At 38.7% G+C, this 26885-nt stretch overlaps 1 protein-coding gene across 1 annotated transcript in view; it reads right to left on the minus strand.

Annotated features, from left to right (window-relative positions):
- Positions 1-26885, minus strand: part of ZNF407 (zinc finger protein 407) — a 448125-nt gene that overhangs the window by 399359 nt on the left and 21881 nt on the right. Inside the window, 2 exon segments of the mRNA XM_038525764.1 lie at positions 9116-9230; positions 14540-19282. Of these exon segments, the coding sequence (XP_038381692.1) occupies positions 9116-9230; positions 14540-19226 (4802 nt within the window). The 5' untranslated portion in view covers positions 19227-19282.

Raw genomic sequence — 26885 nt, forward strand, 5'->3', positions numbered from 1 at the left:
GGTCCATCAAACACTAGTTGAAAAGGAACAAAAAAGGAGAGGTGCTGAGAGGGAGTAATTAAATGATTGTGCAAACTGGCATCAGGCAAACGGTATGCTACAACAGTGATACTTGTGAGGACAATCTGTTCCCAGTCTAAGACAAAGTGAACACTATTTTTGACAAGCTAGCTTGTTCTAGATACAATAGATACCATACTGCCTTTGTTATTATCACCTTATTTAAAGTAGAAAACAATCGTATCAAGATAAATACCCAAACCCCTTGTGCATCTTCATCACTCTCTATAAAAGGACCTCCTTCGATGACAAGTGACCATCTAAACTGAAAAGGAATCATGACAGACTCACCACCCGTATTTCTCAAAACTACAGTTCCCACATGGCTGGCACTCAGAAAAGGTTCAAAACCTGAAGGACTACATTGATCAGGTAATTAACTTTGCTAGTTAAACATGTAAGCATTACTTCCCTTGTTGAAAGACTGGTGGCTAAAAACAGTGAAACCAGAGAGAGTAAAAGATGAACTCAAGGGCAACTGGGTGGCTCAGTCATTGAGCATCTGCCTTTGGCTCAGGTCATGATCCTGGAGTCCTGGGATCGAGTCCTGAATCAAGCTCCCTGCTCAGCGGGGAGCCTGCTTCTACCTCTATCTATGTCGCTGCCTCTCCCCCTGTGTCTCTCATGAATAAATAAATAAAATCTTTAAAAAACAGAGAGAAAGACAGAAACCCAAACTAAACAGGAAGGAGGACAGTGGGATAAACAGAAACAATGTCAACCTGAGAGTCAAAAGTCCTGGGTTCTCATCTCCATTTGCCAGAAGTCACTTAAGACCTTGACCCCAATTTTTTAAAATCTGTCCACCAGATGGATAAGTCCAGTGTGGGTTCTAAAACCTTATTTTTAAAACAAATTCCAATAGGGATACTAAAATGTCTTTCTAATATTTAAACACATTTCTAGTGTTCAGGCCGGTGCAAATTTCAGTTTTGAAGCACTGACTGGCCACTATATTAAAAAAGGATGCTCATTTGTTAATATGGTCATGATAATTATCAGATGTGTTAACCACATGAGACATGCTCGCCTCTTTCATTGATAGCAGTACTTTTAAAATATATTAGGAAAGAAGATCTTGCACTTGGTCTAGAACTTTTAGCTCCTCAAGAACCACATGTAAACCTGACAGTGTATTTATGATGTTAACCAACCATCCTTTGCTCCAGCTCAATATATTCCTATGCAGTAAACAGGACCTTTTAAAACTGGAAATAGAACTACAAAAACAATTTTCCAAAAATGCATGTATCTAGACAATAGCATCTGATGTGCTTGGCACTGTCGTTCCCTGGCACTCTGGGAGTGAGGTAACAAAGACTTAGTGCTAATTCTTGCGAAAACACTAAAACGAGGGCAACACGGGGAGCAGAGGGCTCCAGGGCCAAGTGAGAGCAGACCGAGGATGTGGTCCAGAGCCCATGGCACCTGGACAGTCCACAGGCTTGGAAATAAGAAAAGCACTCGAGGACTGAGGAGCAGTAAAAGAGTGCACATTAGGAAACGGTATGTATTTTCAGACGGATAGTTTCCCAACCCCATTCCTGTCGCCCATCCACAGGAAATGCACAAGGAAACGCAATCCTAACACCCGTGTCCAACATGCTGGCTATACACAGACATCGGGAGCATGGCCACATAATTATATGTCCTCATAATTATTATTTGGAACTGTGCTGCCTTAGGTTATATGGAACTGGTATCAACCTGTTTTCATTACAATTATCCACAATCAATAGCATCCCTAATTAAAACTACCAACAGTGAAATTCTCATAAACATAACTCTGCTGCCAAATCCCATGCCCCTTGATTCTGAAGCAGTGATATCCTTCCTAGCAAGTTCTCCTGCTCCTCCTTTCCCTGACCTTTCACAGTCCAGAAAACTGGAAGAAAGCAGACAAGTCAAAAAGGAGAGACAGAAAGTAGTGGGAAGAGCCAGCGTTCAACATCTCAGCAAGAACAGGCTGTGTGCCCTGGCCCTGCCAGCTGCTCAGGGCTATGCTACTTGCTTCACAATCTCACCTCTGGCAGGACTAACTAAAGTCCTTGCAAGTATGAACATACCATGCTTCTCCTTGAACATCCCCAAGCCCTGCCTCAAGCGGGCTGCCCCTGGTTATCTAACTAATTTTCACTCACCTGCACATCAAATGCTAGCTATCTGATGAAATACAACTTTGTGAATTCAGGTCCAGCGAGGCTTGGACGTTTCTTTCGTTCTTTACCTGAGCTATCCAGTTGAAGCACAAATTATTTTGATCTTGTTAACCCTAAAGACTAACAGCACTGGCACACAGTCATGTTCCATAAATGTTTATTTAATATTTGTTTTAAAAATCCTCCACTTCACCCCACCAACCACTTATACCCCAGGAATTGCCTGCTGCGTTAATAGGTCATGCTATTCTATTCTTCACTACTTTTGCTTTATCTACTAAAAATGTCCCAATTAGTCTTGTGAATAGCTCCTCTTCCTTTAAGACCCAACTCAAACATAACTTCTCAAGGAAGCCTTTGCTACTGTTCCTAAGCACTCCCCATGGACCACTGTCCCTTCCTCTTATTCCTAGTATGTGTCCCACTTCACGTCCGTCTCTCCTCCTTGGAGCACATGACTGCGAGGCCTCTGCACTGACTGGTCATGGTCACTGCGTCTGCAGAGAGAGGAAACTCTCAAGAATGTGCCCAGCAGGAAATGAATGAGTCCCTAAATCAGTAGTTATGCTTCCTTCCTATCTACATTTCCAATACCTCTTATACTCAGCATTAGACAAATCAAAGGGCAAAACCCTCCATCAAGGAAAGGACTTTCAAAAACACATTAGCAGGAAGAGAGGAGAAAATAGGCTACCACACCTCGCACCCCCACCTCCACCCCCACTCCCCCACACCCCGCCACACACACACAACTCAAAGGGTAGGCAAAGGAAACCCAGTAGACTGCTTCCCCGACTCCCTGTATTCCACTGTATGGATCAGGAGAGCTAAAGAATCCTCAGATCCTACAACTGGATTTTAAAATCATCACAAAACCATTTAAAAACAAAAAGAAAGCAAAAATGATTTAAGTCACTGAGATAATGAATTCTTCACTGGAAAAGATCTCAGAGAGGCCAATGCTTTCAATTATAACACCAAGAAATGACAATGTGCTCCACGTTGTTAAGGGCGATCACACATGTTGCCTTGAGATAAACCTATGACCCACTCTTCATGATAAAAATTCAAGAAAGCAGCACTACAAAACAGAATAGGGTGTGGTGGTGACAAAGCCCCTATGATGCGGAAAGGCTGGCATCCACCATCCTAATCTTACCCTAAATCTCTCCTGGATTTACAAGAGTTCAGTGTAAAATACCTCAGAATCTTATCTGAGAAAGATTGTTTTTTGTTTTAATATTATAGCTATGATGTTTTTTAGACATTCCGATTACAATGTGATTTGTATATAAAATATATAAAACAACATTCATTCACTAAATGATATTTCAAAGACTGGAGCACAAGAGGGATAAACTAACAATGTTAATTTCGTATTCCTCACTGACAGGAAGAGAGACAGTAATCACTACGTGGCATTTTTAAATTTCAAGCTAAAGGCAAAAATGTATCATTAAACAAAAAGCTTTAAAATATTGTATACATAGAATATGTAATATACTCTTTGTAATGAATGTTTGAACATTAATTTAAATTTTTTACAAAACTGAGAGATGCTGCATTTTACATTGTTACAAGCATAATTCATGCCACAACATAAAGCAAACTTTTTCTATCTATATCTCTTTAGCCAAAACAACAAGCCAAACCAAATGCTTATTTTATTTGGATACATCTGTAGATATGATGGGTGTAATTAATTGTTCGGCTAAAAATGCAGTTCCAGGGTGCTTTTAATGATTTAGGTATACACAGCTTTAGTTCTCAGAACAGACTAAAAATAGTGATTTTAATTTATTCCTGCTGCCTACAATTACCCACAACCATGTATTTTTAAATATTTCCAGCCTATAAAAATTACTAATTTTTGCCACTTGTGTTTATCTGCATTTAGACTTTGATTTGGATAAATTAAGCTCTCAAGTGTTCCTTGCTTTATGAAACTCTGCATGTTGTACACTTCAACACAAATAAATGACTTGTACCATTAGAGGTTTAAATAATGTAATGTATTTCATGCTCAGCCTGAAGCTGGATTCCAATGAAGTTGCTAATGCACGTAATGATTAAGTGTAACTCAAATACTAACTGTGTTGTTGAAAACATGACAGGCAATAATTTGGTCTATTATATTCTGCCATTTAATTGCCTAGTACAGACATTCTCTGACACATTATGAAGCAATGATTTACAATTATTCAAGCTGCAAAGGTCAGAAAGTGACATTATAATCATCTACATAGAGATCCCTTCTAATGCACAAAAACTAGGTAATGCCACACACACACAAAAAAGAGTTTTACTGCATTAGTAACTTTCTATTTAAGGTTTCTTAAACCAAATGAGAATAAACAGCTCATAAGCACATTAATACACAATAGAAAATGTCTAGAATCTTTCCATGAACCTGAAGGTGACAGATTGAGAAAATGCCCTTATTCTCTCTGGATTAGCTAAGTGCTACTCCCCTACTTGACTCTGCACACAAGATTCAACCAGACACAGGGAAGTCAATCAGAGAATACCATGATCCCCAGACCACCCATCCCGGTGTCTCTGTGAAAAATGGCACGCAACAGTCAGCTAGCACTTCTAAGGTTTATGGGAATCACAGGCCACTCACTAGTTTGCTACTAACTCCATTTTTTTTTTTTTTTCTTAAGTAACTGGTCATGAAAATCAAAGACAGTAACCTAAACTCATCAATTTTTACCCCTCTGGTCCTCGTGAAAAGACAATAATATCTTCATCTGTCTAGGCACCTAATTCTATTATATCATGTTCAATTTGTAATCACTCAAGTGCAATAAATCATCAACACATAAAGAACAATGAGAAAGAGTAATAAAATTATTTCAAACAATGCTTTAAGGTGAGAAAAGTGAAAAAGAAAGAGAGATACAGAAACAGACTGAAACCACAGTGTCAAAGGAAAATACCATGCGAGCAAGTTTCTAAAAGAACATAAACCTGAGCAAAAGCAGAAAACAAGAATGGTTAGGGGCTGGAAGGAGGTTAAGTTACAGTTATTACATTCTAGTGAGAACCTAGAGAGAAAAAATAAGTACAAATTAAAGTCAGAAACCAAAACAACAGATATTGCAAAGCAGAAAGAAAAATTTTTTTAAAGGGACAGTTAAAAGGAAGGAAACTGGTCTACTATGACTCATGTATAATTTGAGTCCATCACTAAAAACACTTTGTATCTCAAGTTTACCATCTGTACAATGGGAATTATAAACATGAGATAAACAATCTCATGACACCAGGAGATCAACAAAAGAAGTGAATGTGAATTAAGGCATACACCAAAGCACAGTACCACACCAATACTACTTATTATCGATAGTATTACATACACTATTGCATGTGTGTATACTCACAGAAACAGAGAGAATTAAATTTAAATAGATTTAACAAAACATGGTGTCTGTAAGCCACTGAAATTTTCAAGTTCTTTTTTCAGTAATCAAAGGTAGAGATCATTGATTTAGTAAAAATATGTTTAACCTGTTTTTAAGTATATGTTCTCAACAAAATTATTAACTTCTGTATAGAAATGCTTTCTATTATTTCTCATTCTCTCCCCACAAGCCCCATGTCAGATCCACACCACATGTTCATGTGAACCACCCACGACGTGCTATCTATAAAGATACCTATACTGTAAAAAATTCCTCTTGGGATCCCATTCAGATCTAAGAAAAACATTAGGAAACTGTACTATTCAAAAACTGCTCCACCTAAAAGTGAAAGTAAAATAAAAGGCTTTTATAAATGAAGTTATCAATAGCAGGTTCTCAGAACAGGAATTGCAAAGCAACACATTTTGGGTGATTTTTACCACAACATGAGCACATAAAGCATGGGTGAACAAAACTGAAATCCTGAATCTGAACCCCAGCTATCTGACAAGAATTAGATATCTAACCCATTCAGCTGCTTCACAAACTAACTCAAATCCATGATAGATTGTAGCTAGCACTTGCCGACGAAGTGAAGAAAATTATCTTAAAACAGAGCTTAAAGATTCAAAGAAATCAGTGTAGGTCCAAACAAATGAAGTAAGAAAGCATAAAAGGCAGTCTTTTGTTAAGGGAGTAACTAATGCACAAGTCAAACTGAGCCTTAGCAAAAGTATTCAAGCTACATATGTGATGAGCATCTACAACCTTCTTATATAAAGATATGAAAAACAAGTCAATTACAAGTAATCTAAACCATTAATACTCAGCTCAATTCAACAAAACGCACTGTCATTTACATCAATTTCGCTATAATATATGAGGGTTTTTTTCCCAAGAAAAGCAAGAGGTTACTATGACAAAATAATGCAACATTGTGAGCAATAATTTCATTTTTAAAAGGTGCCTGCTCCATTATTTCTATACATTATTACTCATTCAGAACTATTTGAAGAACAGTTTATCTCTTACAATTCAGGTAATGAAAAGGTTATTCATAAAATCCTAAGGGGCAGAGATGAAGGTACTGACTACTGCAGAAAGAAAAACACAGTGCAGGACCTTCTGTTTGTGACAAAATTATAGAGTTAATGTTCCTGAAAGATCACGTCACCTTTTAAAGCATGATTTTTTTAAAAGGTAAAATTTATAGCAATGAAAGCTAATGAAGAAACGCAGCATGAGCTGCTTATGCTCAGGAACTAATAGGTCCACTGAGCATTTCTAGGATTATTTAGCCATCAATGATAATGAATCGACATTGTCACTAATGGTAATGTACCAGTGCTCTTCACTGCCACTAACCTGAGAGCCAATCCTTGCTTTCTTTCATGTTTCTCATTTTAGTTTTTCACCTACATATTGCCCTAACCCTTCAAAACACATGAAATACAGACACCCCATGATGCTTTTTTCTTTACCATAAGGGTTCTAACTCGTTATTATTCTGTTTTAACTCCACAGATTATAGGCCTTCTTCAGTTTACTGGAATTCTTCAGAACTTTCAGCTTCACTGTGAAAATATCCATCCTATGAAAATTATCATCATATAACTTTTAAATCAAACTTCACTTAAAAAAAATTAAGAGAACTATTATTTCAACGTAAGTAAAATTCAAGGACTGCCATAATTCTTAAAGATACAATTCTGGAGTCTAGATTCCTTTTTCTATGTGTGTGCACAGAGACACACACACACACACACACACACACACACACCTCTAGGACAGCAGTATGAAACTCATATATCTCTCTGTATTTATAATTCTTTATCTTGGGAATCAAATATGTAAACCACTGGTGTAGCACTTCAGTGGTGTGTGGTGAGCAGTAAGCTCAGCAAAGGGCGCACTATTTCAATTGGACAAGCAAAGCCAGTCAATCAGGTATTGTTTCTGATGCCACCTATGCCAGAAACTGTTCTCTGATAAAGTTTCTTCTTCTCTTTCCCAGGACTTAGTAACCCTAATAAAAAAAAAAATGGACGGAATTAGATTTCTAATAATAGAGCATGCAAAAACTGCTTTTTTTTTTTGAAGAAATGAGGACGAAACTGCTGATGACCCCCTAACAGCAAATGTTTGCCAGAGTCAAGCCCTTCCCTCTTTCCTATAACTCATATGGTAAGAAACAATAAATGAGGTATCTTTTAAAATTCCAAGACCCAGAGCAATTAAAATGAACCATTTGGCACTCAACCCTTGCAGCTAAAATCAGTAGCAACAAAACTCATTCTGCCACTGATCTTCAGGGGGCTTCAGGGCAGAGGTTCATCTTCATTTACCTTAGCTAGAAGTCACTGAACCATCAATTCTGCCAGTGAACACATCACAGACCATGGTTAATAAAACTGCTTTGCAAAGTTATCTGTAAAACTATCTCAAGGGTCAAAAAATGCAACTGCATCCTGGAATAAAATGTACTGTCCAACAAAAGCCGTTTCTGACTTAAAAGATATTACTCGGTAGCGCTAACCAGAAGAATCTTCCCCTGAAAAAGGAAACCCACCATAGTGTGTGCGCATTGCATAATTGAATTGAACCTGCAGCATTGAGGGAATCAGCCAGAAGAACTGCAGGTTTCTCAGGTTCCACAGAAAGTGTTTTCATAGGATGCGCTCATTCATTAATTTCTCTAAATTAATAGCATTAAAATATATTTTTAATCAGAGATAGGATATTAAAATCCAGCTCTGAATGTCCTATGATATACCATAGATGTCATGGCATTTTAAAACCTTTTAAACATTTCTGCTAAATTAATTAGTTGTGCATTAAGGCATCTCAGTGCTCCCTATTAAACGCAACACATCTGAGTGACAGTTTAACACCGTGAATGGTTCTTTAGAGGAAGAGCCGTTAACTAAAAATGGATAACAACAAGTTTTGAAATAAAGTTACATGAAAACATACATTATACACTGTTTACTCAAGTTTTATCTCTTTAACAATCAGTAACCAGATGTCTGAAATTAAATCTTTTTCTACATTTCTCTTTATGGAGTATGTCCAGTCTATCTATCCAAAGAGCCACTACTGTGATTAAAATTAAAGCAGTATATAGCAAAAGAAAAAAAAAAACGCATACATATACACTCCTAAAGCTGTATTATGTATTTTTTTATGTCTTTAAATGGAATTTACAGTTCTCTCTGGCAATGTGAATGAACATCCTATAATTTAGTCAATTTACAGATTACAGGTTCAAATTGACCTTGTAGCCCATAAAATTGCTCATCTTCAGTAGAGGATTAGAAGTGGGAGAAGAATGTCATAACTGTATTTAAGGAATTTACCATAACAATGGAAAGGAGGATACGCATGCATAATTTTAGCCACTCTTACTCATATCAGTTTTGAATTCTGAAACAATGGCTATCCTGCATGCTTCCTGGTTCACCACGGTAGAGATGGTTTCAATTTACTCACCCACAGACGTGACACTTGTATTCCCTCATCCCAAGGTGCCTTTTGACATGGTTTCTGGCATCGCCAAGCTGAGCTGTTGCAAAATGGCATATCTTGCACTTGAATGGTTTTGATCCTAGGTAAATTTAACATAAAATATGATTTGAACGTGAATAATACATTACTGATAGTTTAAAAAGAGGCTTAGATCTTAAATCATACTTTTCATCTGATTAGAAATTTCTGGCCCCAAAATGCTGGAACACCAGCATTCCTTTCTAACTTGAATAGACCTGCATCCCATAATCATTCCACCAAGAGACTTAAACGTTTCAGTGAGTGTTCCTAACTTCCAATAACATTCCTAAAATATAAAGCAAAAGCGAAGCAGTTGAGCAGTAGTAAGTAGATGAGATGAGCTAAATAATTTTAAATATTTTTCTAACAATTCACAAAAATATATTTTAAAGTTATTCAACATCTGAAATGTAACATTATAAAAACATAAATGCATACAGTGCAGCTGATATTTTATAAAGTATATTTATCATCAAATAAATTTCTCAGTAGCCACCTCCCTTCCTCATATTTCTGCAGCTTTGAATTTACTCACATTAAGAATGGCATTTCAGATTTTTTTCTGACATTTATCCCAAATGATTCACTATTTTACTGTTTTAATAGCTAGCACACAATGTAAGAATATATAATGGATAAGTTATTTGCTTTTATGATCATTTTATAGTCAAAAATCTATGATGATTCTGCAAACCAGAAGTATTGATATTTTATTTACTGACTTCATGAACAAATATTTCAACATAATAAAAAGCAAAGTACCAACAATTTCTTTTTTTAAATTTCACAAAGGTTAACCTATACTCAAAAATGAGAAAATAATTTCAGAATCAATAAACCTAGTATCAGGAACAGAGACTGTAACTGGAACACAGTCACTAATAGATAATCAGTACCCACATTAATGAGAAGCAATACTCCTTTAAGTGCGACATGTAGACACCATTTTTCATTTTTCAAACCACCAAATCTTCAAATAAATACATCAAAATCATAAAAACCACAGTCTGCTATCAGTACAATATGTTTCCAGATCTTTTGTATAATGTTTAATACCTATTTGGTGAAATACCTAGTTAGACAGAATATGATATTTGTGAACCTCAATAAACATACAAAAAGGGCTCAAATAAAAAAATTGCAATACATCACATTTGATCAATGAACCTTTGTGCAGTGCCCTTGAAAAAAAATAATCCTTCAAGAATACTTTGTTGAAATTGAAGCACTCAGTAAAAAATTTTAGAGTCTTAAATTTCAATTTAATTCCCAAAAGCTGACAAAAAAGTGAAGCATTTAATTTTAATCTTCTAACAGAAATAAAAAAGTCAACAGCACTAAGCACGGGCAGACAAGGTTGAATATTTCACAGTTCAATGACAATGAAGCCAGATCTCTTAATACTTCCATTTCTAGTGTTAGAAGTAGATGTAAAATATATTTAGCACCTGAATGGTTATATCTAGTCAGCTTTATATGTTTAAATGTCAAAAGCAGGTTGAGACTGCAGCTTACAGCAATCACATTCTATCAATCACATTAGAAACTACAGTTTACTTAAATGATTCTGATAAAACTAAGCCTATCACGACCTGGAAACATTTCATCTCAACACAGATTTCTATGAAGGGACACAGAAAGGAAAAGAGTGAGAAGAAACAATTCACATGCACTGTAAACTGAAAGGCATTAAAGATAATAGGGTAATTAGGAAATTATTAATTAACAATAACATCAGGACTCCAACCAAAGAAAATGAAGCTCTCAACATTTCTATTACAATCTTGGTGAAAGCATTTAAAATCTCCTGTGGGTTTAAGGTTCCGCCGTGCTCCCACCACACTGTGTGCCACGAGGGGCTGGGGACAGACCTTTCCATTCACCACACGTGGCTCCTTAGTGAGAAGCTCTAGTTCCTTCAGGTCTCAGTGATCCTTTGCTAGTGTGTTGACAACACATAAATGAGTTCTTCTGCTGACTGCTTTCATGCAGAAATCACTGAGGTCCTGACTATTTTTCACATCTTATATTCAGAACAGACTGTGTTAACATCTCCTTTCTGTTCCACACAAATTCTAGGGAAGTGGAGATAATACTTTCCTGCATTAGGAAAAAAAGGTCTTCTTTTTTTCTAATAATGTTTTCAGTCTTAAGCTCGCGATGCACATCCCATAATGAATCCAGGCACACTGTTTATAAGTCAAAATTTGTAAAGCCACGTATTACTAAATTTGTATTTCTCGCAAGTGTATTGTGATTATTACAAACTGTCAATATCATTTAAAATAGTTCCATTCCTGGGAACAGCATGATCCTCAGTAGGTTTTCTTTTAATTTGAATTTGTAGGCTTTTTGAAAGGGAAAAACAAAAAAAGACTCTAGTTTTCTGGCACCTTACAATTTTACCAAAAGAATTCCAAAGATTTTTAAAACTAAATCTTCACTCAGACCTACACAGCCATTCCTCAACATCAGTCACAGCTAATTGCTATGCACATATGGATGTGAGATTAATATTTTAAAAATGATATCAAAACTTTAGGTCTTAAAGAATGTATATATAACCCATTATCTAATGCTTCTCCATAATAGCTACAACCCTCTAATGCTACAACACTCTCTAAATGCTAAAACTTCATTCTGTTCTTCTGTCTGTCCTTTCTTCCTTCCTTCCTTCCTTCCTTCCTTCCTTCCTTCCTTCCTTCCTTCCTTCCTTCATTCATTCAATAAATAACTGCAAGCCAACTCTGTGTGGGGTGTGGAGATGAAGCAGTGAACAAAGTAGAGCCAAGTCCTCACTAGGCTTGAAGTCAACAGACCAACTCTCCTCCCAGTGTCTTTTCAAGAGCATTCAGCCTCTAAACTGTCACATACAGGCTAAGTTAAACACCTCCAGCCCTCAGGTGAGACTAAGTCACACAATCTCCCCATGTGACATTTCCAAACAGCACAAGTGACCCCATGCACTAGAGTATCAAACTGAAGGGCTTCAGACAGTCTTCTAGTTTAATGACATCTGTCTGCCATGTCCTTTAAAAGTAAAGCTCTAACCCACAGAACATGCAAGAGGGAAGATGAACCACTGTTTTTGTACTCCTAACAAGGTAAAAGGCGACACTGCCCTTTCTGGTCATGCAGATGACTCCATACAAGCAAAGACACATGAAAATGCTGGGGTGCTTTTTTTCCTACAATTCTTGATAATCAAAACTCATTTATTTCTTAGAGTGGTGTTTTTATTGTGCTTAAGGATGGGAAGAAAAGGAGACATAAGATACAGAGCAAATTACAAAATATGAAAACAGGAATTGGAAGAGTAAGTCCTTTTCCAGTTAACCATTAATAACAGTCCCTGCATCACTACTTCATGGACATGAGCAAAGTATCAGAAAAGCAATTCATTCTAAGATGCCCCAAAGTGGGGGGGGGGGGGGACTAAAAACCTTGAATTAAAACCGGGAGAACAACATCCCCCAAACAGTGGCTTCCAAACCTGCAATGGTAGACTGGCATTGTGTACTCAGGAACAGGGCTCTCTGTGGTGCTCAGGAACACAATAAAAATGTACTTGCTGATAAGCCCAACAGAAGATGTTAAAAAGTATGCTAACTTTTAGTAAATGTTACAATCAATGATGTAACTTATATAAGTAGGGTTACTTTGTCACATATTGATAGTTACCTCACTTTCACATCCACATTAACTTGATTTTAAATGCAATTAATACATATAGTCAAGGAAGACTAATGGACTACATTCTGCACTTAACCTAGTGGACGTTTTCAAATGGCACAAGTGACCAGTGCAAACCTATTTTGCATTGTAAACGACTAAATAAATCTTAATGGATTAAGAATGATCAGCTATCAACACACAAGGGAAATTAAGTGCTGAAATGCCTACATTGATTATTTTAAATTATTAGCCTTACTCTGTTCTTGAATTTGTATGCTTTTAGTGAGCTTTAACACATTTACAAGACTTATTGACTATAATTACAAGAGAATTCAAGTAATGGACACATCAATTATAAGCAACATGTCTTGACCAGACAGTTGCATAAAGAATTCTAAAAAGAGATCCATTAGCATCTTCCTCTTAGTTTTATTCAGTTTTTATCTGCCTTTAGAGGGCATGTTAAGAAAGTACATACCTTCTACACACATGAACAAGCCTGATTTCTAAAAGCCAGATCACTTCATAAAATGAGTGAGCACAGCAGTGACAGAGCAATTAATAATGCCAAGAAAAGGGTATCTGGATTTATTCCCCAACAACAGTTCCACCGCACGAAGAGTTGGAACCATGAGTACAATGTTTGTGTTTACCTAGATTAATCTTATGTAGGTTGCCCTGTTCTTTCTTCAATGAAAAACTTTTATCTGTCTGTAATCTCCCTACACTAGTCATGTTTCATACTCTTTTGTCTTCCTCCTTGTAACCATGCACTAAGTTTCAAAAACTGCATGAATTTAAAGTATAGCTTTAATAATAAGCCATTATTTAAAAGTACAGTAAAATAAACCTTACAGTTTTAATGAAAATATGTTCATTGAAATGTGAATTTATTATTCAAATCCACTCATAAATTCAACCATGGAGACAGAACTTGTCTAAGCAGAGCACAATGATTTAGAAAAGCTGTCTATTTAAAATAAAGAATGTATGGCAGGTTTATAGAAACAGTGCAGTGAATTTTTACATAAATTTAGAACAGTGGCTTATGCATTTTCCACAAAAAAAAAGTTTAAAAAAAAATTTCCACCCCAAATTAAACATTAAAATGGAACACTACATTTGACAGAGCACAGAAACTAAATCAGGTGCTGCCTTCATGAAAACCAAATCCCCAGGACATCTTAACTTTGAAAAGTGTTCACTAATTTTGATCCTTGAAAGTAGAATCTTGTTGCCTGGGAGTTACACTTTTCGATATAAACCATCTGGCAATGAATAATTTTAAATCCCTAAAATTCTAAGAAAATTTTTATTATTCCATTCCTCAAAAGCCATTTTAATATGTCCTCTGAAACCCACAGTACCACTTAATAGCTACCTTGAAAAACCAAACAATTAGGACTCAGAAACAACTGGAAAGCTGTTAAGAGACGGGAAAACTTAACAAAGGCATCGGAGGGGCAAGGCTTTTTGATAAAATGAAAAGAAATTTGTCAAACAACCTGCTTCAGAATCACTAAGGCCTAATTAGCTTTGGAAATGTTCTATGTCAACACTGACTTATGGCTGATGCCCAGAGTGCCACACAGCGGGTCATGTGATGAGCAAATGCAGCATGGACTCCAGATCCCAACTTTACCCTCCACCTGCAGTTTACAGGTGAACGCAGGTTTGCAGATGGGTACGTACCTGTATGAGTGCGAATATGCGCTAGAAATGCCATCGAGTTGCTACTTCGACACATCTTCCCGCAGTACTTGCAAACATTGCCTTGATTTTCTTCCCTCTCGCGGTTGATTTGCTCAGTGTCTTCCACTATGTACTTGTTCACCTCGCGGAGCAGTTCTTCATGCTGGCCTTTAATATGCAGAAATAAATTCTGCTCTGAATCAAAGGGCTCCGTACACTTGACACATTTAAAGGTGGCCCCGCCCTCTGGAAGCTCCTCTACACTGGCCTGCTCATTCCTCATGTGCCCAGCACTGGCCAGATGCTGATGAAGGTTGCTCTCAGTATAGAATGACTTTCCACACAGTAAACAATGGAAGTGTTTCTCCTTTGTAGGGTGTTTCATGGCTATGTGAACATTCAGTCCACTCAAGCCATCTGCTAAGAAGCCACAATCATCACACCGAATTCGTGTGGATTCCCCAAAGGAGCCACCGTCAGATTTCTTCTTTTTCATACCTTGAGCACAGTCTTTCAAGGGCAATTCACTGATTCTCACCCCTGTTGTTATCAGACCCTCTTCAGACTGGTCTAACAATTCTCCATCTTCAGGGTTCTTTATCCTTATTATGGAAGAATCAAACCGGCCAAAACTATACATGGCCTGTCCTCTGTCATCAATACTGATTATAGTTTCATAGACATCATTACTTTCAACTGTGCTATCAGAAGCTGGACCGTCCTCTTCCAAAATAATTTTAGTTTCATGTTGGGAATTCATCAGAATTTCCTTGTTCTCCATAACTGGGTCTTCACCACTATCTTTCAAATCCTCCGGATTCTGCGCACTTCCAACCTCGTTCTGACCACTGCTTTCCAGGTCCAGCTCCTGCCTTGTCCCCGTCATCACAACAGGCATGGTGCTTTCAGCCAGATGCCTTCCCCCTACACCAGGTCTGCCGAGGCCTTTCTCTGCATTCTCCCCCGCCTCCCCAACATCTCTCTCACTAGGCGTGCTCGGATCACCAGTGTCATTCAACACGCCACGGGCTCTCTCTACTGCCTCATAATCCAAAGTGGAGCTTCCTGAATTTTCATTCTGAAATCTGCTTGGGGAGCCACAATTAGAGGAAATATTAAAGGACACCATCTCCTCAGGTTTCAGAGCTTTATCCTTGGCCAGGGGCTGTTGGAAATTTCCACAGAAGGAATGATCTTCACTGAGATTAGATTCTTCTTCAGTCTCAATCTCTACAGAGTTGGGAGCACGGAGTATCTTAGACACATCTAGACTAGTATCCTCATCCAAAACACAAACATCAGCATTATTTTTAGATCTCAGAATTTCTTCAGATGATTGGTCTGAAATTATCTGATATTCTTCAGAACTGTGTTGATGCTGCTCCTCTGGAATGATGATATTTTTGGACACATCTGCAGAACTTGCTTCTATGTCAGAAGAGGTTAAGTAAGACTGCCTTTTCATCTTGTGTTTCTCTGTGGCCGCGTGTCTGGTCATCTCTCGGCGAGTCACAGCATAGTAATCGCAGGCCATGCAATAAAAAGCAAATTCTTTTGTATGTTTCCGTTTTATGTGCAGTTCCAGAGAAGCAGAAGAGTGAGCATTAAAGTCACAGTGAACACACTTATTATCACCTGTACCCACACCATCTCTCTGGGAGCATGCATCCCCCTGCTGAGGAGGGTCCTCTGGTTCTAGAGACATTTGTTCCTTTTTATCAGTCAGGTGACTGTTGACTTCCCCATCTGTAGAATGAAATACATTTTCAACTTCCACTTCAGTTGGATTTCCGTGCTCTGCTCCTGGCTTTTCTGAGGTGCACGTATCTGATTCAGCTGACTTATTAGCAAGTTCATCAGAACCTGCTGAGATGGCATTCCTTCTGCAGGCTTCCAGGTTACCCCCTTCGGGGCCAACAATGATATCTGAACTTTGCTTGCCATTTGCTTCTATTTCTACACGTCCTTTATGTTTCTTAGTGGCACAATGACGTTCCATATCTCCCTTGGTCACAGTATAATACTTACACACTTTGCATAAATAACTATACTGGTGACTGTGTTTCCGTCGAATGTGAACAGTCAGGTTTGTGATACTGGAGGCCAAGAGACCACAGTGAGAGCATGTCCGAGAGATGTTACCTTTGGGTCTCCCTCTCTTTGAAGTAGCAGTCAAAGCTACTTCACCCTCCCTGGCCGTCACACCAGGCTGTGGCACTTCCTTGCTAGTCAGTACACTCTTTTCAAGACAGGAAGACTCCTGCAACTGCACCCCTTCCATGTGGCCTTCTATTCTTCCATTTCCAGAAACGTGAAGCTCCTCTTTTCTGTCATTTGCACCTATACACACCCTTTCAATACACTCTTCAAAACTTAAGCCAATGTTGTTTTTCTTGGCATTTTCAAGATGCTTGCTTCTCTTAATGTGCTTCTCCATTCCCTCCTTGCTCAGCGAATAAAGATTACACGCTTTACAAAGAAAGTGGTAGTCCTGACCATGCCGGAGCTTTATGTGTCTCGTGAGAACAGTGGAGGACCTCGTTTTATAAAAACACTTCTTACACTGAAACTGAGGCTTACTTGAATGCCTTACTTCGTGTCCATGGCTCACCCTGGGCTTACCTGCTTCCTCCTGAGCTGCTTTACCTGACTCGCTCATTTGATCTTTCATGTTCTCAGATTCTAAAGAACTTAAGGGTAAGGTCTGCAAAGCCAAATCACTGTTAAAGGACTGAGAAGTCTTTGGTTGAACCAGTAAACAAACGTGCTTCTCAGCCATTGCATGTTCTTCCAGGTCTTTCTCAGACAAGAAGAATAGATTGCAGGGAGCGCAAAGAAAACCCATCTTGTGCTTTTCCTTCATGTGGTCTCTGAGACTTAGTTCATCCTCAGAAATAAATGAACAGCACTGACACCTGAGGCCAGCGGCAGCGTGCTGGTGCTGGCTGTCATGTGAATGCCTGTCCAAGTCCCTCCTCAACGTGCTGGAAAAGTCACAGGCCTGGCAGTGAAGCTTCACCTCTCCAGGGGGGGCCCTCTCCCCTTGGGTCTTCAGCTCTGTCCTGTTTGTAGCCTCCTGACCACGGTCTGTACAAGTCCACATCTGACGATCGGCAGCTGGCCTCACCACCATGGAGCTAAAGGAGCACGCCCGATGGGAGCTTCTTTGGTCCTGCTTCAGGTCTGCACTTTCTGAGGAAGCCACACACACACTGTCGACACTGCCACTTGTTTCCACGTGTTTGGCCACGGACTCTGCCTCACTTGTCTTCACCTGGGTTCTAAAGTGTTTCATGTACATCCTCTGGGTGTCATTAGCTGCTCTTTTACTAATTCCTAAGAGATTAAATCTTTTCTTGGCCTGGCCTTTTAAGGTAAAAGTGCCAGTCCGTCTTCGGAAGCTACTGCCCAAGGTGAGGATATTTCGCTCGGGTCTGGGTCTTGAGCTTACGCTGACACTGTGTGCTGCCTGTAAAGTATTTTTGGTAGATTCAAATTTCTCTAGGAGACCCTCTGAACTGACCAAAGCTCCTAACTTTTTATTTTTATCCTGGTTTTCAGTGTTTCGAGCTATGCCAAGGGAAGTAACGTTTTCTTCGATGATCTCTACTTTTTCTGATGAAGTATTCCTGGATGGCATCATTTCAACAAGCAGCTCACTGCTACTTCCACTTTGCTTAGAAATGTTTCCTCGGAAATCTTTAAATTTGTTTCCAACATTTCGTAATCCTTTTGAATCACCTGTCTTTGCTATTGGTTTAGAAGCTCTTGGTTTTACGCGAACATTTTTTGTTCCCATGGCACATGGTTTCTTAGGGAAGGGCTGTTTTGTTAATATCTGTACAAATCCTCCACGAGCGGCAAGATTCTGACGTCGGAGATGCGTTTTGCCGAGATAATGGGCATTCAACAGGTTTTCTTCCACACACTGAAAGCCACAGAGATCACAAGAAAAGACTTGCTGTGGCCCATGTGTCTGTCTGACATGCACATGCAATGCTGCACTGCTCTCTGCTTTGTGGCTACAGTGACAGCAGGTATATTCCATAGATTGTTGCGTATGACATTCAGCATGTTTTTCCAAATCAGGGCAAGAAGAAAACAAATGACCACATATGCTGCACTTGAAAACTGAATCTACATTTCCAATGGTACAACTAACACTGATCTCTTTCAGGGGGAAAGGAGATTCTCTTTCCGGATCAAGGGAAACCATTTCCTGAGCAGATTTTTTTTCAGTGTCTATTTTCGGAGAAACAGCATCCACAGTGCTAAGACTGCAAGGAGGGGAGAAGGCATTGGGAAGACGCGTGCCTCCATCTGGGCATTCATTCAGGAGGGTCTCCCTCACTGTCTCACTTAACGGAATATGCCCTTCTGGGACCATGCTTGCAGAAGTTTCTAGCCTGTGAATGCCCTGTTCTTCAGGCTCCAGGTGCTCTGCCTCAGCTGATAATTTCATTCGTTTGGAAGCATGTTTGTTTCCGTCTTCCACCACAGTGACACTGCCAAAGTGTGAGGATTCTGGAAAACCTCTTTTGCTGGTGGGATTCTCTGAGGAATTTGGGATCACATCAAATACAGGCCCACAATCAACATCATGAGATGAAGTATTTCTCAAGTCTTTTGCTTCTTTGGTGATATTTTCATCCTCATCATTCTCTGGCTTCTTCTCAGTATCCATCATTAATAACGTACCGGTGACGTTGCTTATGTCAGGGCGGCTCACTTGGCACTCATAACCTGTGCACAAAATAAACATGGTATTAAACCTCTCAACGTAGAGAACACACACGCACATATTTTGTCCAAAAGTCAACATAAAGTGACATGCTGAGTGAAAAAAATATCACAGCCTCAATATTTCCTTTTTATTGAGATGAACTTGATGCTGTGTGTCAAGTCCTTATGAAAAGTTCAAAGTCAGATGTAGGAAACACCACATCACCACACTGTTGGCTCAGGAAGCAAGACTATGGCATCTCTGACTGAAGAAGTGTTCTCAACCAGCTTGCAAAAAAAATTCCCATGAGTCAATTCTCTCAACTAGTACATTTCAGTTTACTTTTTTTTTTTTAAATGGAGAAACCGTCTTCTCAAATTTTATTTCAGCAAACCTCTGTCTGTAAAACAGATTAAACAAAACTGCTGTGACTCAAGCCAGGAAGTCAGGCCTTCCCCTCTGCAGCCTCCCAACCAAAGCCCAAGCTCCAGTGTAAAAGGAAATAACAACTGCTTCATCCTTTGCCCCTACAGCAAAGAGACTTACCAATATTTTCTAAATATATCTTAATTAACAACATACACATTCTCATCACACATCACTATTCCTGCTCAAACTTTCCAACCAATGAAAAGCCACTCCTGTTCCCACTGTCAATCACCAGTTTCCTCATCTAATAGCCATTCTGTACCGTCTGAAGGTTAATGACAAACAGAAATGTCAGCAGGAGAGCAGGATTAATGAAGAAAATTTTGGGGAGAGAAAAGAATCTCACTGAATAAAATGCTTTAAAATCAATAATATTGATTTTATTTTTCATTATGCAATTTAATTCAATTAAAACATATCATTTTCCATTTACTTTACACCAAGATTGGAATTTTCAGCCAAATGCCATTGGATTTGATGTGAATAAAAAACCATAAAATATTATGGCCTCAAAACTAATGAGAACTACTTTTAACTATTTTAACTACTTTTTTCATAACAATGACAAACCAAATAAAGGCTGTTGCTTTGGCTCTGTGAAAAGTGGGGAACAAAATATATTTATGTGACACCAAAAGCAACAAAAGAAAAAATGGATAAATTGGGCTTTATCAAAATTGAAAACTTCAAATGACTGTATGCTTCAAAGGCCACGATCAAGAAAGTGAAAAAAATAACTGACAAAATGGGAAAAACTTTTTACATATATCTGACACAGGACTTAATCTAGAACATATAGAGAACTCTTACAACTCAATGATAAGAAGATGAGCCAATTTCTAAATGAGCAAAAGGACTGACTACACATTTCTCTAAAGAAGATAAACAGCCAAAAAGCACATGAAAACATACTCCGTATCAGCTGTCATTAGAAAAATGCAAATCAAAACCATAATGTAATACCATTTCATACTCATTAGAACAGGTAGAATCAAAAGGTCAGTTAATAACAGGTATTGGTAAGAACGTGGAAAAGTCAGGATAATCACAAAAATGCTAGTGGGGACAGAAGAGGGTGACGCCACTTTGGAGAAGAGTCTAGTGGTTCCTCAAATGGTCAAATGTGGAGTTACCATGCAGAGCATCAATTGCACTCCTCGGGATACACCCAAGAAAAGTGAAAACATATGTCCTTGCAAAAACTTGTACACAAATGTTTACAGCAGTATTCTTCACAATAGCCAGGAGGTGGAAACAAACCAAATGTCCATCAAGAGACTAATGGAAAAACAAAATAAGGTACATCCATATCCACACAATGGGACTTTGGCCACATAAAGGAATGAGGTACTGACATTCACCACAGTCTGCATTGCCTCAGAAATGCAGAAATGCTAAGTGAAAGTAGCCAATTACAAAAAACTACATAGCGTAAGATTCCTTTCACAGGAAATGTCCAGAATCGGCACATCTATAGATATAGAAAGAAGGCCAGTGGTTCCTTAGGTGAGGAGCAAGACAGGGGGTAAAAGCTAAAGAACACAGGGTTTCTTTCTGAGGTGAGGAACGTGTTCTAAAATTCACTGTGGTGATGGTTGCACATGTCTGTGAAGATACATAAATCCATTAAATTATAGTTCAAATGGATAACATGTATAATATGTGAATATCTCAACAGAGCTGCTTAAAAATTCTAAATTTACATATATAATCTAAAACACAAAAACATCTTGTATTTGGTACTGTGTTATAATAACAGAGTGTACCATTCTTGTAAAAGAGTAAAAAAGATAAATGTACATAGTTTCACCACACTTACAAGAGGTTTACCATTTCTCCAGTATGCAATCCAGAAAATAAATTAAGTAGGAGCTTAATAGATGTTTGGGCAGGAAAAACATACCCCTGGTCAAATACCTTTAGGCAACTCTGGTTTGAACCAAAGTTTCTTTACCACAGGATGTCTCAGCACATAAGCATTTCTCAAACCAATTTCATTACAGAACTCATTACTTATAAAGAATCAAGAGACCACAGGTTCCAAAGAACCCTTTAGAAAATGCTCCTTTAAATAAAGTATTGGTTCTGCTAGTCAATATTCGTAATTAAAGAGCAAAGCGGGGGGGGGGGGGGGGGGGGGGGGGTGGGGAATGAATCATGCATCTGTCCCAAAAACAGTATTCTTGGTTGTAGATACCAGAACTACAGCAAAGAACACAAAATCTCTGCCTTACACTGTAAAGGATATGACATTTTTTTTTAATAGAAATATTTCCCAATCCAGAACATCCACCTCTAGTCAAAAAGAGTCACAGGGACTGGATTTGCTCTCATGCATTAGACAACTAAAAAAGAAAAAAACAGACAAAATCTATGAAACAACATCATAACACTTTGGACATCAGAAACTAAAGAATTAGGGGCACCTGGTTGGCTCAGTGGTTGAATGTCAGCCTTTGGCTCAGGTCTTGATCCCAGGGTCCTGGGATAGAGTCCTGCACCAGGTTCCCCATGGGGAGCCTGCTTCTCCCTCTGCCTATGTCTCTGCCTCTCTCTCTATCTCTCATCAATAAACAAATAAAATCTTTAAAAATTAAAAAAAAAAAAAAAGGAAAGAAAGGACAGTGATCAGAGATGAGATGCAAATAAGAGAAGTCCCAGCTTCCAGCCTGGAGAAAAGACCCAGGCCACAGCACAGCAATGGGGATCTCATTCAGAGCCCAGGGGTCTCCCAACAGAGTCAAGGGACAGCTAGAGTCTGTCGGGTAGAGTCAGAGAAGGGAGAAGCACCAAAAAAGAACAGTTCAGAGACCTGCAACGGGCCCCTCATGGATGTCCTATCAAAATAGAGAACATGCCATCTTCTTATAAAATTCTTCTCCTGCGGGATCCCTGGGTGGCGCAGCGGTTTGGCACCTGCCTTTGGCCCAGGGCGCGATCCTGGAGACCCGGGATCGAATCCCACATCGGGCTCCCGGTGCTTGGAGCCTGCTTCTCCCTCTCTCTCTCTCTCTCTGTGACTATCATAAATAATAAATAAAAGAAAAAAAAATTTAAAAAAAAATTCTTCTCCTGCCCCTCACACTCACTCCTTGGTAACTCCCCCTCCCTGAGACAACCACTGCCCAGTATTCTTCTGCAATGAATTAGTCTTGCCTGTCCTGAAGTTCATAGAAGTGGAATAGGACAACAGGCCTTTTGGGGGAAAGGAAGGTCTGCCTCCTTTGCTCAATACAATGTCTTTATTGCATGTATTAACAGTGCATGTGTTCCACTTTGGTGCTGAGCAGTATTCTGTTGTATGGATATACCACAATTCCGTCAATGGACACCTGAGTGGTTTCCTCCTCTTTGGCTATTATGATAAAGCCACTATGAATATTCTTTGCAAAGTCTTTTTATGGACATATATTTTCATTCCTTTTGTGCAAACACCTAAGTATAGTAATACTGAACTACAGGAGCAGAGGTGTATGATAGCTTTATGAGAAACAATCTGACTGATTTTCAAAGTGGCTGTGCTGTTCTACACAGCCACCAGCAATGTCAAGCATTTTGACTAATCCATACATTCTCGCCAATATTTGATGCTGTCAGTCTTTGCAATTTAAGTCATTCAGGTAGGTGTGTATGGCTTTAATCTGCATTTCCCTGACAGCTAGTGATGGTGATAAATACTTTGTTATGTGTTTTATGAAATGTTTGTTAACCTTTTGCCCACTTCTTACACAGGTTGTCTATTTTATTATTGAGCTGGAGGAGATGTTTATGTGTTCTGAATATAAATCACTTGTCAGATACATAGTTTCACAAATATTTTCTTCCTTTTCACTTTATTAATGTCTTTTTTTTTATATTAATGTCTTTTGATAAGCAAAAGTTTTAAATTTTGATGAAATCAATTTTTTCCTGTTCTGGTTATTTATATGTCTGGTTTGTTTTTGTCTTCCCATGCTAGAAAGTAAGGGCATGGTTTATTTTATCCACCTTTATATCCCAAGAGCCTAGAACAATTCCAAGCACATATAAGGTACTAGAATAAGCAAATATTTCATTGTGCTATAAAAAAAATGTCTCTTCCATACAAAAAAAAATGTCTCTTCTCTCTGAGTATTTAGAGGTAAAATGAAAAATATCTGAGGTATACCTCAAAAGAGTCGAACAGAGGGACACAGTGAAGGCTATGTGGTGATAAAGATTAATGCTGAGTGACAGTTACATGGAAATTCAATATACTATTCTATCACCTTTTGTATAGGTCTGTATATGTACATGTATGAAAATGTCCATAGCATAACTTATGTTTAATTCTTTTTAATGTTTCGTCTAAAATGGTGTGAATTATCTTCCTTTCATTTTTTTTTCAAAATTTTTATTAATTTATTCATGAGAGACAGAGAGAGAGAGAGGCAGAGACGCAGGCAGAGGGAGAAGCAGGATGGAGACACAGGCAGAGGGAGAAGCATGGATGCAAGGAGCCCAATGTGGGACTCGATCCCGGGACTTCAGGATCGTGCCTTAGGCTGAAGGTAGCATTAAACTGCTGAGCCACCCAGGGATCCCCAATTCTCTTCCTTTCAATGATGACTCCAGCCATCTCTTACCCTTCCAACACTGCTATGGCATACTACTCTACTACCTTCACTGTGGACACTAGCAGGAGTTTCATCTTTAGAAGTATATGCATAGAACAACCACTAACTCACACACACCTAAGCAGAATGAATGTTCTAATGATGGCACCTACTAATACATTTTTGAGACAAAAGAGTGACCACTGCATTAATGTGTACACGCAAAATAACGAAATCCTTTATCTTCTATAGAATGCCTCCAAAATTTTAAAACAAAAGGAGAAATATTTCTACACTTGTTATTACCCAACTGATTTTTTAAAGTAATGAAATAATTCAACATCTTATTTTATCAAGAAAGAACAAACATTCAACAAATATATACCGAGTGAAGGGAACTATCGTGCTACAGATGCGTTCTTTGCCCTCACCAGGCTCTTGTTCTGTTATGAGCCATGTCACATACACACAAAGGAACTCTAATACAAGGCCACATATGAACATGTGTGACAGGAACTAAGATCTACAGCTGTATCAATGAGCAAGGAATCATACTTCCAAGCAGAGTATCTGGCCAAATAGCAGAAATATCATATGAGCTACGGTTTGAGGAAATTGAAACTACTTTTTTCTTTTTTTGACAGAGCAGGTAGCAGCAGTGAAACAACTCAAGTAGAAGAAAGGGATTAGGCAAAGCCACACAACACCCACAATGCAAGCATGCAAGACTGCTGCCTGCAGTCCAGAAAGCCACAGTGCTGATTTTCTACTATACAAAAGCAGGGGGTCAACCGAAGACCATGTCACACAAGGCTATGAAATGAAAGTTGGAATTTATTCAGTAGTGCCAGTGAGGAATCACCAAAACACAGCAGTACTTTAGGATGATTAATTTTTCAATATGCAGGACACACCACAGGTAGAAAAATTATACACGCAGAGAGAGTGTCTTCCAATAGTTTAAGTTACAAGGTCCAGAACTAGAATGATGTCAGTAAAATTATTTAATAAATATCTTAAAGTGATCTAAAGGGGATTAAACAAAAGTGAGAGCATTCATGCTAATGTAAATTAAACAAAAGAGTCTTCAACAGAAAGATTATGAGAACAAGCACCAAACTGCCAATGGAGATGGGGGAGAGAATCCAACTCACCCAGCTACAACAGTTTAAGTACTCATTTTTCTGGAGGCAAATTTCATTCATTCGCTCAACAAACATTTATGGAAAGCCAACCAGAAAGTACCTTTAATTTTCTCAGAAACAAAGCAAATGAACAGGTAAGGGACTCACTGCCAAACAGCAGTAAGTAAGAAATAATCTCTGTTTCTTCGCAAAATACTGGTACCAGTGGAGAAAGAAAATGAGTCTCATACATCCTCCCAGAGTAAAGTTTCAAGACTCAGAACACCCAGGAGGGGTCTATGCTAAAGTAATGGGATACAGTATTAAACCCATCTTCTGAAAGCATGTTTCCTATACAAATCCATTAATTACCATTCAATATATATCCTCAGTGTGCCACAAAGATTCTTAAACACGTAATTCCATGCACTTTATCTCCTTATCCAAATTCCCAACCAGTTGTTCCCTGACTTAAAAAAAAAAAAGAAAGAAAGAAAGAAAAGAAACAAGTAAGCTGCATGTAACTTTATCATCTTCAATTTCACCTATAAATTATTACCTCACCAAGAATCTGTCATAAAAGTAAGTTCCTGCTCTAATTGACACAGTCTCTGCCATGGTTTAAAATTCTTTAAAAGGTTGCAAGAGAGAAATCAAGACACTCCTGAACTTTTTTTTTTTTAAACACTCATATACTCTTTAAGAACAAAATAAAACAAATCAATAGCAGCCTTCTGATGACACCTGGTGGCCAGTGCTCACAGGAAGTTTCAGCCTTTGAAAGAAAGAACTTCACAAATACAGAAGGGTGATTACTGAACCATTTCACAAGCTCTTTACTCTGGGCAGAGTGCCCGAAGTCTCTCCCTTCACCTTCCTCACTTCGGGTGTACTCTTCACCCGTTCCAAACTCATCTTTATTTCTCTCTTCATCCCTTTTCTCTATTCTGACACTTACATGTTAAGTGAGCTCGAGCAACTGGTTCGTGCATGCTCCTGCTTTCTCTTACACGCTCACAGACACCTCTCACTGGTGTGACAAAGCCACCCACGCTAGAAACCACCCCTCCTGTTTCCACTCCATGGCACCTCACCCTTCATCCCTCCTGCATTCACCCCAGTTAGTGGTGCAAGCAGTGTGAGGTGAGTACCTGTTGGCACCAGGCCAACAGTAAAATCACAGCAGGGGACACGTGTGTGCAGCATGGCAGGTGTGCACACACTTGCATATATAAAAACTCCCAATGGTCTTTTGTCCTTTCCCTTTGGGGAGTTCAAAAAAGGATGAACTCCAGAAGTCATTAAGATCTGACAGTAGGTATTCTCTCCTCCCAGAAGGACAGGGTAAGGCAGGTAAGACTTCCTACAAGTCTATTATAAGCTGCAAAGGTCACAGGTGAATGGGACAGGAATACATGGAAACCAGTGGACTACTCAGATCTCTTCTACCTGCCACTTCCAACCAGACTTACCATTATGCTATCATCTAAATGAAT

This window comes from Canis lupus, chromosome 1, assembly GCF_011100685.1.
Source record: "Canis lupus familiaris isolate Mischka breed German Shepherd chromosome 1, alternate assembly UU_Cfam_GSD_1.0, whole genome shotgun sequence".
NCBI classification, from domain to species: Eukaryota; Metazoa; Chordata; class Mammalia; order Carnivora; family Canidae; genus Canis; species Canis lupus.